This window comes from Canis lupus, chromosome 5 (genome assembly GCF_048164855.1).
Source record: "Canis lupus baileyi chromosome 5, mCanLup2.hap1, whole genome shotgun sequence".
Taxonomy (NCBI): domain Eukaryota; kingdom Metazoa; phylum Chordata; class Mammalia; order Carnivora; family Canidae; genus Canis; species Canis lupus.
The window spans coordinates 18,970,048-18,984,284 of NC_132842.1; the positions used below are offsets into that span (position 1 = coordinate 18,970,048).

Here is a 14,237-nt window from a genome sequence, read left to right on the forward strand (position 1 = left end):
CACCTCACAGTGGAGGAGATACTCCAGTGTGTTTTTCCAATACTACCAATTCTCCAATTCTCAGCATACACAGACTAGGTGTTTGACAACTTAGCTCAATTCTGACACTATGCACTTGGAGAACGGGGCAGGCCCCACAGATGAGAGGCTCACTCACACAAAACTGCACTTTTCGGGATCCCTGGGTGGTGCAGCGGTTTGGTGCCTGCCTTCGGCCCAGAGCGCGATCCTGGAGACCCGGGATAGAATCCCACGTCAGGCTCCCGGTGCATGGAGCCTGCTTCTCCCTCTTGCCTCTCTCTGTGTGTGACTATCATAAATAAATAAAAATTTTAAAAAATAGTTTAAAAAAAAACTGCACTTTTCCCTCCTGCTTTAGATGCCATGTCCGGACTGTCACCTCGTCTATGACTGGCTCTAGTTGGAAGGTTCCTGCAATCCCTTTCTTGGGTTTGATTAATCTGCCAGAGTGGCCCACAGAACTCCACATTTATTTATATTTACCAGTTTACTATAAAGGATATAGAACAACCAGATGAAGAGGTACAGAGGGGACAGTCTGAAAGGGCTCCCATGGAACTGGGGTGTATCACCATCCCAGCATATAGATATTTTCACTAATTGGGAAGCTTATCAATCTTGTTCAAGAATTTTCAGAGGGGAGCCTGGCTGGCTCAGCTGGTGGAGCATGCCACACTTGATCTCAGGGTTGTGAGTTTGAGCCCATGCTCAAGGTAGAGATTACTTTAAAAAGAAAAATCTTAAAAAAAAAAAAAAAAAAAAAAAAAAAAAGCTTTCACAGAGCTTCGTCAGCAGCACCCCTCCATCTTCCTCTTCCAGAGGCTGGTAAGCAGAGCTGAAAGCTCCCATCTTCTAACCATTTGGTATTCCTGGTGACCAGTTCCACTCTGAGCCTATATATAATAGGTCCACCCTGAGTCACCTCATTTACTGTAAGCTCAAAAGAGCTTTCTCATGAATGACAAAAAACACTCAAATCATCCAGGAAATTCCAAGGGTTTGAGGAGCTTTGTCTCAGGACCAGGGTTCAAAGACCAGATATCTTTCTTTTCATACCACACACAGCCTCTTGGATTGCTGTCCTCAGCCCAGGGATTCCCCTTCTCTGGTCAGTGGACCTTCCGCAGGGCCACAGTTGTTCGGACCCAAAAGAGAAACTGACCCACGGCAGGGAAAAGAACAATGTAAGTGGGGAATATGAAACTGTAATTGAAACCAATTAAAAGCAGAAAGCTGAACAACAATCAAAATGTATTGATGCCTTTCTTTGCAAGGCTCGATTTTCAACTAAGTAAATTTTCCCTCTTCCGCACACCTCCCCTCCTCCCCTCTGGGTCTTTTATTTCAGGAACCCCATGCCGCTCTGAACACATGACCAACAAGCCTGGCAACAGGGACACAACTCCTGCCGAAACTGAAACTGGCTGGATCCTGTATTTCCCTCTCACAGCCCCCAGACCCTTCCTTCTGGCAGGCCTCCTCTGCCCAGGGAAGCAATAAAGCTATTTGATGTGGGGAACCGGCAGGTTTCCTTGGACAAGTCCTTGAGGCATGCAGAGTGACATTCTTCTAGGGACTCAGCTGCCTCGATGTTGATGTTGATACTTTGCTAGGATCAAGAGGCCACTTTATTAGCTTGATCTCTCCTTGGAGTCTACTTTAACATATAAACGTTCCTCTGGAGACTTCCTTTATTTCCCCACGATACATGTTGGCAATCACTCCCCAAGCATATGATCTACCGATATACGTCTCAAGGGTCTCATGACTGTTTTTACTAAACAGTACTAGAGGCATTTTCCTCAAGATAGCTAGCCCCCTCTGGAGCCTGGAAACCTTGTTTCCAAACTACCTGGGAGGTTTACACTATCTCTAATCCCCGCTCCCAGCTTGAAAGTATATAATGGGCCGCTCCTCATGCCCCAAGGGCAGCTTTCTGCCCTGGGTCTTATCCCCAGGCTTTTTAATAAAACCATCTTTTTGCACCAAAGACATCTCAAGAATTCTTTGTTGGCCATTGGTTTCAAACCCCGACACCTTTTCCTATATCACTATTGTTCCTCTTTGTCCCAAACTCTGTCTTCATGTTCTTTTTTGACTCCAAAGCTCAGAGGTCAGTTTTCAACAACATAACTTAGGACCTAATGATGATCTGACTTCTTACTTGCACAAAGATAAAACTATAGGAGCTATTTGATTTGGACATTATCTGCCCTGTGGACTTCCTAGGAAACAGGTGAAAAAGAGATGGGTAAGAAAAAGAACTTTCTGATTCCTCCTTGCTATCCCTGAGCCCGGGTCTCTGGTCCTGGTCTGTTCCAAAAACCCAGTTGTATCGCTGACCTTGGGTTCCCTAAGCACCCACAACTTGACCTTACCCCTGTAATGAATTCCCATGGCTTTGTTAGCTTAGGTAGGTTTCTATCACTTGCAACAAAAAGACTGTTAAAACAGACCTTTATCTTTAAAAGAAATCACTGGGTTCATGTCATATTGGAAAAGTAATTATTTATTATGACAAAAATAAAACTGTTGACTGAAAACAAATGAATGTTACACTGTATTGCACCATGATTGTAAATGAGCCAAATCTTGTCTAAAAGATGAACATTCCAGAGCAAACAGCATCCTTTTTCACTTGGGTGAGTAGGCATGCAAGCAACTCATTAAAACGTAATTGCAGAAATAAAAAAAAATTGTGAGTACCAGCAACCTAAACTTAACATATAAAAGAAGCATTTTATGACAGTAATGAAGCTATTAAATTTAAAACACATCTTTAAACAGTCCCACCCTCAGTAGAACATGCTTTGATCCATTTTCAAGAAGTGATGATGTAAACACATTAAGTTATTGGTTTGCTCTTTTATTAATGCTATATATTAGACCAATAGCACACATCTCAGTTGCTTGGTTGGGGTTAAGAAGCAGTTTGTAGAGTGAAAGACATTCTTCTTTTCCCCCCTCTATGCAATACCATGGGACCCACAGAGAGATCCAATTCCTAATTTTGCCCGTATTGACACCATCTATTTTGATGAAGCTGATTAGCTAAGATATTGTTATGGTTTTTGTAGAAAGCCTGAAACTTGATGGATAACAAGAGTTTGTATTTAAACCTTAAGAAATGAACATAAATATAAATACACTTAGTTTTATATTCTGAGGCAAGAAGTATATTTTACAGGGCCTGCTGTTTCCTCTTTAATGCTCTAAAGCACCAATTTATACAAAGATGGCAATGTGTGATTATAATCATTATATTCTGATTAGGAGAAATCCAGGGACAAGGCTGTAATTGCTTTTAGTCTTTTTTTTTTTAAACCATGCTCTGTGCAATAAATAGGGTAAAATTTTAAACTATTACACAATCGGAAAAAATCATAACCATCATTTTATAAATGCACACTTTTGATGAAATAGCAGCTAAACTTTTTTAAATTGAAATTAAAAATTTCGTAACTACACTGAACAGTTTACTCCAAGAGAACAAAAGAGGGGCTTGTCCAGTCCCTGAACTTCCTGAGGGAAAATATAAGAAGAATTAAAATGTTTAAGAGTCTCTTGTAAATAGGGCCAACATATGCAAATAAATCATACACAACCAAGATCAGATGAGAAACATTTGATATCTTCCCAACATGGAATGAAATATAGTCACAGTTAATATAATCAATCAAATTTTGGGGTTTTCTCTTGCCCTGATTTGGTTTTAATGAAACTAAGTAAGTACTGACTGAGCACTTGCCTGTGTGCTTTAATGAAGACAGTATGTGAATCTGCTATACCAGGTTAGTCCTGCTGGTGGCAAACAAGAATAAAATGAAACAGAATCTCCAAGGAATGCTATCCCTTGGTTGCGAATTTTGCATATTTCAAATACAGTTTGGGTGAAGGGGGTATTTATGGATGCAAATCCCACAAGCTTGAGCAAAGCACCTATGGATTGAAAAATGAGGTAACATTTTAATTGAAATTTTACAAGTTTGTTCAAGAGAACATTGCCACTCTTCTAGAACTTTGTTATCTATTCCAAAAGATATGCATTGCACATTTTATTTCTCCATTTCTAGGAGACAATGTAGATGACCAGTTTAATTAAAAAGATGTGACTGACAACACTAACAAATTCTAAAAAACCTGATCAGTCTTTGGTCCTTTGGCCACTTTAAAAGTAAGATATCTACTACAGTAAGACTGTACTTTCTTCTTAGTAACTTTAAGTGCCTTTAATGAGGATACTCACTGTTTTCATTCACATATTCTATTACTTCATATCCTTCTGAAGATTTTTCTACATCATGTTTATCTTTACTAAATCAACTGTTTTGACATTCATTTCTAGTAGGACTCTATACCTCGAAATTAACCTTCTCCCCAAATTTTACCCAATCATATGCATTTAAAACTGATTTTGGATGTGCTGAACACAATATCTTTTCTACTTTAAAATGGAGTTGATTTTTTTTTTTTTTAAATAGACCTTTTCTATTCAATTTTGGCCACCTAGAACTCTTAAAAAAAATGCTTTTGGGGAACCTGACTTGGATTTCAGCCTTCACAATAATGCTAAATGAGTAAGGATGAAATATTACTGAAGGAACTAACCTTGAATGTAAACTATTCTCAAAATTAGACATTTGTAAAATAGTGACAGCCTGGCTGCGCTGTCATTTCAATACTGGAAAGTCCAACAGAATTGGAGTTTGGGGTAGCATCGAAAGCCAATATACTCAAATTGAACACCAATAAAAAATAAATTTATTAATAATAATAATAATAATAATAAAGCCAATATACTATGAACTGACCACTTCTAATTTGTAAAAGCCAGGAAACAAGATATTCTCTAGAAAAGAGTATTTTAAACACAACACTGGTGTTTTTTCAGCAGCTTTCAATCATTTTCTTAGTAATATGGCTTATTTTCTGCATTGTCATTAGCTCTTAGCTCAATTGAAGCTAAGTAGCAGTTACTAGTTGATACTTTGTTTCCTTATCTGATTGTATTCATCAACTAACCAAAATGATAATGAAATGGATATCAAAGAACAGATAAAAGTGAATTTAATTTCATATTACATGTCCTTTCCTAGTATTTTTAGCTTTTCTTGATTTAATGTAGTGTTCAGGATTTTAAAACCAAAAGATATGATGGAGCTCTGGCTGGCCTAAGTTTCTCAGTATGGGGAAAACAAAGGCCATGAACAGTAACTGTCTAAGGTCAACTAGATAAGTAATGGCCATATTAAGATTCAAATCCACTTCTTTAAGACAGCCAGCACAATGTTCTACCAAATACAAGTTACCAGACTGCATTTCGAAGTGACTTTATCCCAACAAAATATGAAAAGATCCTTTAGAATTGAACTGGAAATGAAAGATTTTGGATCCAAAGCCATAGATGAAAAGTTTAGACTCATGAAGTTGGTCTTCAAAGATGAATGTCAATGGAATTTACCTATCCAAAGGCATAATACCACTACATTTTCTACTGATATAGTTTTACATAGTCAAGAATTAAATGAGTGATATAGTCACAAACAATTCCATTTCTAATCTGTCCTAAGATACACCAAAAAGATTTTTAAAAATATAAAGATTTATTGTTTTCTTTAAAATTTACTTTGCTTTGTTGATTCCCCATAGCTCTTCAGAGAATTTTTACAGCACTGCCTGCATCACTCACTGTTTCCATAGGAAAATATCTTCTTTATGCTATAGAAAATAAAAGTTAATTTATGCTTAATCAAAATGACTTTGGCTCAAAGGATAGTGCCCATTTAAAAATCATTTTTAACAATAAAACTTGAATTTATTCTCTTTCCTCTAATATAGAATAAAATTATACCTTTAAGCACACCTAACAGAACCTAAAAGCAAAAATTATGTATTTAAAACTATCAGTTTTCCAATAGATTATACATATATTATTTCAGATTTTAAGGAGTTAAATTACACTAACAGTACAAATTATATAGTATATTTCCATGTAAAAGAACCTGTTAATTCTAAGAATTCCCAAATGGGCTGCAATAAGAACAGTGGGTTTAAATATGAAGAATTCAACATGCTCAAAATGAAGAAAAATGCCATGTTTGGGTGGCAGTTACATTTCAGTTCTAATAAAATATTAAAAGATTTGTTAAACTTTCTTCATCTTTCAAATAAAAGTAAAATCTAAAATAATCTCCAAAAAGTAATGTAGGTGGGTCCCTTGCTTTCCACTACTTACTAGAAACTTTGCTAGGCAACTGAAAGGGTGGTGGGGAGGGTGAATTTCGAATTATTTAATTGTCTTGTTACTCAGCTGCTAATCTGACCTCTATAGAACAGGTATAGTACAAAATTGAGAACTCATCTCAAAATGTGTAGAAAGGCACTAATTACAAATTTACATTTTTCACCAGACAGTATCTTACAGTTGATTGACAATGAATGTCAGAATCAATCCTTTAGTATTACATACTTGCTTGGGTCAAATAAAACATTCTCTTGGAGTAAAGGATAATCAGTTTTCATATCACTGTAACAGGAAAACATTAATGAAAACCTATAAAAACACTTTTTAAAAGTCTTAACATGAATTTCTATTTGAACTTTCCCAATTATTGCCACAAAAACTAGTGGGATATCGATTTCATTTTCAACACTGCTAACATAAATCATTTCTAATTCCAAACTAACAAAATGCTTTTTAAAAAAATTTAGAAAATAAATTGTATTTTAAAAAATTAAATAGCAAACTTGAATCTATACTAGTAGTTGTCTGACAAAATACAACCATTAAAAACACTTTTAATATAATGCTGATGTGGTAATATAAAAAATAACTGCATAATTTGATAGAAGAAAATTGAGCCAGCCAATCTTATTAGATAAAAGATACATTTCATAATAAGAATGGATACAGGAGTATTAAGTATATTTTCTCAGGATGAAGAGAATTATTCTCAGTATTTATGGCTAAACTCTATGACCAAGATAGAAATCTGGCAAAGTGTGCTTTAGGTAAATGGTACCTTCATAATTCCTCCTGCTCGGTCCCCAAACACATACCACAAAGCATCCATATTGATTTACGTTTGCTCTTCTCTCATGTTCTAGACTATGGATTTTATTAAAAACAAAATTTACCCTCTACCTGGTACAGAATCACTAAAAAAAAGGTTCAAAACAAGGTTAATAAACCACTAGTTCCCAAAGTCCAGAAAGCTTTTCTCTGGCCATTTTTCAGTTCTGGGGTGTGCTACCACTAAATAGAAAGAAAATATTACCACATTCAACTAAATTAGACTAAATATAATAAATCAAGTATACTTGAAAACAGAGCAAAAGTAAAACCAATTTACAATAAAAAATATTAAAATTAAAATACCACTTCTGAACAGGTATTTTAGATACTCTTAAGAACACTGATTCCTATTTTTGACCCAAATTTAAAAAAATACTGCAAAAATGAAGTATTATTCTCTATGCATTTTATAGCTTTCGTTATGGCAAAATCACACTTGAAATAGAGGATCAAAAATATAATACTTGTCCTCCCTCTTAACAATGCACTATTTAGAGTACTGTTCATATTAGACAACTGCCTTGAAAACTTTTAATGATATGTAGTAAACTTTTGATAGATTATGACTTTTTCTTATTTTTCAAGATGTTAGTGTTAACATTCAGTCTCCTAGTAATACTGTAAAAGCTTGGATTAAACTCAGCAGTGTCCTGTAACCCAGCAAAAGACTTTAGAACATCATGTTCTAGAAAGATGGCAACTGTTTTAAACTTATCACACTATAACCTCAGATAGATTTAAGGAAAGCCATATGGTTTTCTAAGTAATATACTGCTGGTGGTAGAAACACTATTCAAATTCAGACACAATTTCAAAATTTTAAGAAATGAAATGTTTATACTTCTGCTTTAGCTATTCCCGAAAGCAGATGTGCTCTCCTTTGCAAATGGAATAGCTGAACTTTTTGCTGATAATAAAGTTGCTTATAATTGATAGTAAAATATATGCTGAGTGTCTTGTTTTGGTATTAGTGCTGGTATGCTTCAATAATTTCTGATAGTTAATGTATGTGTTGAATAATGTGACATTTTAAAAGTATCAGATTTATCAGATTTATCCAAAATATTACTATTGAAGTTGGGCTTTCATATATTTTTCCTTGGTTAGTGTTTGATCAAAACTAATCTCATGTTGGAGGCAGAAACGTGAATTTAATTCTTTAAGATAAAACAGCCTACTTAATTTCCATGCTAATAGTGACTTAAAATTATTTCATGACTGTAATAATATGGGAGAAATTAACTTAAGGGCAGTTCTCATAGATGGTTAATCTTCCTTATGTATATATATATGTATCTTTTGGGCAGATTTTTTTCTTTATAAGTTCTATCCAAAAGACAAGTGGTCTGAAGAGGGAGCAAATATTTAGTGCTGGTTAAGTTTGCAAGCAGTACCCGATGATTTCCACTACTACTCTGTCAAGCCAGTAATTATCTGGTAGGGAAAGGGGGTGGTCAAGAAATGAAAGAAGTTGGTCATTAAAGTTATTACAATACTTCAGAAAACATTAAACATATGACAAACATTTCTTACAAGGCAGTCATTGAATAATTAGATCAGCAGTCAGAAGAATTATGTTGCTGAAAACATAGTTATACATTATGTTCATCCAACTGAAGATTAGTGCATTAAAAAAAAGTTAAGAAAAAAATCTTTTATGTTCCAGTTCAGCTGCACTTGATTCAAGTGTTGCTCATAGAGGTTTGTGTTGTTATAAATTAAACATGCTGCTGCCTTAGCAGCCAAAGGTACTAGGAAAATGTTCATGTCACAGAATAAATAGAGCAGTCTCTTTTCAAGCAAAAAGTTATCTCACACCAATTCGGGAGGTCATCCACTCTAGACCTTGGCATAATCTGAAACAAAAGATAGAAGTATTTTCAAAATGGAAGTATTTATCATTGAAAGCATACTTACTATTTTTTAAGTCTTACCCAAAAGTCGGTATTACGATAATTATTTATACAGGTAAGTGAAATATGTAGGTAATGCTACAAGAAGTGGAATTTTGAAGAGGATGATTCACTTAGACAAGAGATGTTAATCAGATTAGCTGAGTAACTGGGCAATGGTTTCAGTCTCATCTTGAAGATAACCACTTTGGCAGTTTTACCAGCAAGATTGCAAATACTTCCCTTCCGCCTTCCTTTAAGGTTAAAACTGAAGCCAGTATAGAAAGGCAATAGGAACTTCATACCCTCTGAAATTCTACAGAATGGAATCCTTAAGGATAGGTAAAAAAAAAAAAAAAAAAAAAAATCTACATCCAGCCATCATATTACTAATAGGCTATTACTAATAAGCTATTTCTAATAGCATAACTAAGAAGGTCAAGTTGATTAGAGGATAAATAAACTCCTGGAAATCGACTAGATAAGTCACATATAACACACGAGGTTCTCTTTAGCCTACTCTATCCAAACTTAAGTTCTTAGGAAAGAAGAATACACTATTAGGAAGCATTTGTCTCGGGATCCCTGGATGGCTCAGTGGTTTAATGCCTGCCTTTGGCCCAGGGCCTGATCCTAGAGTCCCGGGATTGAGTCCCGCATTGGGCTCCTTGCATGGAGCCTGCTTCCCTATGTCTCTGCCTCTCTCATGAATAAATAAATAAAATCTTTAAAAAAAAAAAAAAAAAAAAAAAAAAGGAAGCATTTGTCTCAAATGTTGACTCTCACAAAGTATATCCCGTGAAAGGACTCTTGATAAGAAAGGAGATGTACTCTTGTGAAAAGTTGAAAGCTCATGCTTAATTAAGCCTTTACCGAAAATGTGAAATTTCTTTGAAGCATCCACTTTAATTCAGGCAACATTATAGTTTTTCCCCCAGTTACTAAGGACAAAAGCAAGAAATGAACAGCAACTAAAAATCTGGATTGTGGGATGCCTGGGTAGCTCAGCGGTTGAGTGTCTGCCTTTGGCTCAGGGTGTGATCCTGGATTCCCGGTACTGAGTCCCACATGGGGCTCCTTGCATGGAGCCTACTTCTCTTCCCTCTGCCTGTGTCTCTTGTGAATGAATAAGTACAATCATTCATAAATAAATAAATAAATAAATGAATGAATGAATGAATGATCCCTGGGTGGCGCAGCGGTTTGGCGTCTGCCTTTGGCCCAGGGCGCGATCCTGCAGACCCGGGATGGAATCCCACATCGGGCTCCCGGTGCATGGAGCCTGCTTCTCCCTCTGCCTGTGTCTCTGCCTCTCTCTCTCGCTCTCTCTGTGACTATCATAAATAAATAAAAATTAAAAATAAATAAAATAAAATAAAAATAAATAAATAAAATTGTGACAACTTAATCCAAACATTTGTTATTGACTTTTTCTGGTAAAACATTTTGTTTACATTAAAAGTTACCAAAAATGTGTGTTACTCTGCTGAGCTGTAATTTAACAGTAACAGACTAAAATTATTTCTACCTTATAAAACTGAAATACAAAAAAAACTATCTTTAAGAGCAAAAAAGGGAACAGGATCAAAGAAAAGTTGACAGAAATTTGAAGTCATACTTCCCCTCATATCATGTAGCACTTACCCTTCTCCTGTTAAAGCACAGCAGGACTGAATGTGCCACGGATGATCCTTAATTGAACTAAGGGTGAGGTATTTAGAGATTTCAGCTGCTGTCATGCACCCTTTCATATCCTGTTTATTTGCAAAGATTAGGACTGCAGCCTTCCGTAAATCCTGCAATCAATATGAAATATTTCTAATACATGAAATATCACAATCCAAATTAAACTAATCAAGCAAAAAAGGTCAGATATGCTCAACTGGACAGTTACACTGAAATCCCTCTACTTTAAAATGATTAGGCAGTAATATTTAGTTAAAATTTTTTTTTGAGAGATGCCTGGCTGGCTCAGTTCGTAGAATACACAACTCTTGATCACAGGGTTCTGAGTTCAAGCCCCATGTTGAGCCTAGAGCTTATTAAAAAAAAAAAGGGGGGGGGTTCCTTGATGGCTCAGTTGGTTAAGTGTCTGCTTTTGGCTCAAGTCATGATCCTGGGGTCCTAGGACTGAGCCCCATGTGGGGCTCCCTGCTTTCTTCTCCTCCCTTTGCCTCTCCTCCCCACTTGTTTTCTCTCTCAAATAAAATCTATAAAAATAATAAATAAAAATTATATTGAAATGAAAATAAATTTTCTCAAATAATAATGACTTCATGATTAACTCTAACAAAATGGCCTTACTAACATAAGCCAGATTATCAAAAGTTTTTTTTATACTTTTGGGCCAAAGGGGTCAAACTAAAATAAACATGCATCTTAAACACTGATTTAAAACTATAGGAGCAATACTCTGACGGGAAAATATGGTATTATGTTACCAAATACTACAGAATTTCTCCAAATTTAAAAAAGAGGACTGAGGGTGAGGATGAGGAATATTTATTTTACTCATTAATATTGGTGTAAACTAACAGCATTCATTAATATTCACCACAGAACTGTTCATACGATCAAAATACTAGAAATAACCTAAACGTCAGATTAAAAAAATTAAAAAGATTATTAAAATTTTAAAAATTATTAATTTTTATTAAATTATTAATAAAATTTATTATAAAAATTAAAAAATTAAAAAGATTAAAAAGAACAGATTAAAAAAAAGAACAAATCAACTGTGGTATATTTATACAATAGAACACTAGATGGTTTTTTTAAAGGAATGAACTAAAGTTGTATGTACTGACGTGGATAATCATAATGTTATGCTAAACAAAACAAAACAAAAAACAAAAAACACCAAAACTGAGTTACCGGGAAAAAAAAAAATCTGTATCATTATATAAGAGTTTATGAACATAATATTTTGTCAACTGACAAAAAAGTAGAGAAAGTATCAAAAATATACATAGGTTTAGTAATCAACACTTTTAGGATAATGTAATTCTTTCAGAATTCTTTGAAAGAAAGGAAGGAAATGGGATTGGGAAGGTCACATAGGATATTTAATATCTTACACTGAATGGTGGGTGGACAAGTGTGTTTTATTATCTAAGTCTTTTGTGCATCTGAAATAGAATTAAGTGATCTCAGATCATTCACTGAAGAATTTTCAGTTATAGGGGCAGCCTGGGTGGCTCAGCAGTTTAGCGCCACCTTCAGCCCAGGGCATGATCCTGGAGACCCAGGATTGCCCACATCGGGCTCCCCGCATGGAGCCTGCTTCTCCCTCTGCCTGTGTCTCTGCCTCTCTCTCTGTGTCTCTAGTAAATAAATAAAATCTTTAAAAAATTTTAAAAATAAAGAATTTTCAGTTAAACCGAAAACTTAAGTTTTCCTTTTTCTTGCTTTATCAGACTCTTTAAGGCATGAATAAGTGGTTTTAACTTTGAAAAGTCGTGCCAATAACAGTAATAGTCTACAAATTAATGTGTTGAGCTTCTTCAAGTTTGAAAATGTAATGAAACTTTAAGACTTTCATCAAAATATAAAATTTTGTTAATGATGAAATAACCAACAGCAAAGCCCATAATCTTTGTAGAAAATCACAACCATTATACAGATACCTTACTCCATGGTTTACATTTGCTTTAAAAATTTACCTCATGAGCCAACATTCTGTACAATTCTTCTTTTGTAATGGCTAGTCGTTCCCTGTCAATGCTATCAACAACAAGAATGATGAACTAGAAGAAAATTAAAAAGAAAGAAAATTGAATGAAATCTTGAAGTTTTCTGTAAAACTACTCTCAAAGAAAGTGAGAATACTTTCTTTACATGACATTACCATAAAATGGTCTACTGCTTTTTCATCATAGTTTAAATTATACTGTAAAATCCAAATGTTAATGACTCATAATTTCAACAGATAAAAATTATGCCCATAGTTTATTTTAAAAAGGTTATGTCTTCATACATAATACTCTGTACACTAAGATTTATTTTTAAACAGGTAATAATTTTCGAAGAGAAAGTCACAGTAATTTAAGTAACTTTCACTAAAACTTGAAAGTACTCTATAATTGCTCACATAAGCAATCAGTAATTATTTATGTTTCACAATCTCTTGCCTAATAAAAAGGAGCACACAAGTTAGCCTGAAAAAGAGAAACACATTAAAAAAAAAAAAACCCCAACTAATGAACAAGACATTTTAACATAACAAAACCAACAATAAAAGCCCTAGATAAAATGTGCTAAATAGAAACATGCCTACTTAGGAAATTTTTTTTTTAATTTTTTTTTTTTTTTTTTTTTATGATAGTCACAGAGAGAGAGAGAGAGAGGCAGAGACACAGGCAGAGGGAGGAGCAGGCTCCATGCACCGGGAGCCCGATGTGGGATTCGATCCCGCGTCTCCAGGATCGCGCCCTGGGCCAAAGGCAGGCGCCAAACCGCTGCGCCACCCAGGGATCCCCTACTTAGGAATTAATGCACTAGAGGGGATGCAGATGGAGTTAAAGCAGAGACATCAACAGGATTAGAGGAAGCTGTTGATAAAGGTGTGTATGTAAAAGATGGGTCTTATACATTAAAAATAAAAAGATCTTTGGTAAGGAAAGTAAGAAGATACAGTGCAAAGGGCCCCTACATTAGTATTTTAGAAGAAAAAGTGAGATTAAGAGATGCTGAACGTTATAACAGTGATGAAGAATCAATAGAGAGGGCAGCTCTGGTGGCTCGGTGGTTTAGCGCCGCCTTCAGCCCAGGGTGTGATCCTGGAGACCCGGGATCAAGTACACGTGGATCCCACGTCGGGGCTCCCTGCATGGAGCCTGCTTCTCCCTCTGCCTGTGTCTCTGCCTCCCTCTCTCTCTCTCTCTGTGTGTGTGTGTGTCTCTCATGAATAAATAAAATCTTTAAAAAAAAAAAAAAAGAATCAATAGAGGGAGGGTGACAGCAGATTGTTCAGAAGACCTTACAACTAGACAAAGAGATAACTAGAGTGATCTGCATATAAACTGGGCAGGGCTTGTTCAAAGGGGATAAAAGAGAAGAGACTGGAAGAAAGAAATGGAAGAAACCGGCAAAGTATCAGGGACAGAATAAAGGTAAGTGACTCTGATGAGAGGAGTGTGTCAGGAATTCACCAGCAGCTCAACTCCCTGCATTACAATGGAGACCTTAGGCTTCTGGAGGACTCGTCAGGATAAGGAATTTAAGAAGCTGATGAGGGTGCAAAAACCATC

General features: G+C 35.5%; 1 protein-coding gene across 4 annotated transcripts in view; it reads right to left on the bottom strand.

Annotated features, from left to right (window-relative positions):
* Positions 1 to 2,509: 2,509 nt before the first annotated feature.
* ARL5B (ARF like GTPase 5B) overlaps positions 2,510 to 14,237 on the bottom strand; it is a 35,769-nt gene continuing 24,041 nt past the window's right edge. For all 4 annotated transcript variants that reach the window (XM_072825642.1, XM_072825643.1, XM_072825641.1 and 1 more), the window contains exons 4-6: positions 12,651 to 12,734; positions 10,633 to 10,784; positions 2,510 to 8,952 (exon numbers count right to left, since the gene is read on the bottom strand). In XM_072825642.1, coding sequence (XP_072681743.1) covers positions 8,904 to 8,952; positions 10,633 to 10,784; positions 12,651 to 12,734 — 285 coding nt within the window. In that variant the 3' untranslated portion in view covers positions 2,510 to 8,903. The remainder of the gene's footprint in view (positions 8,953 to 10,632; positions 10,785 to 12,650; positions 12,735 to 14,237) is intronic.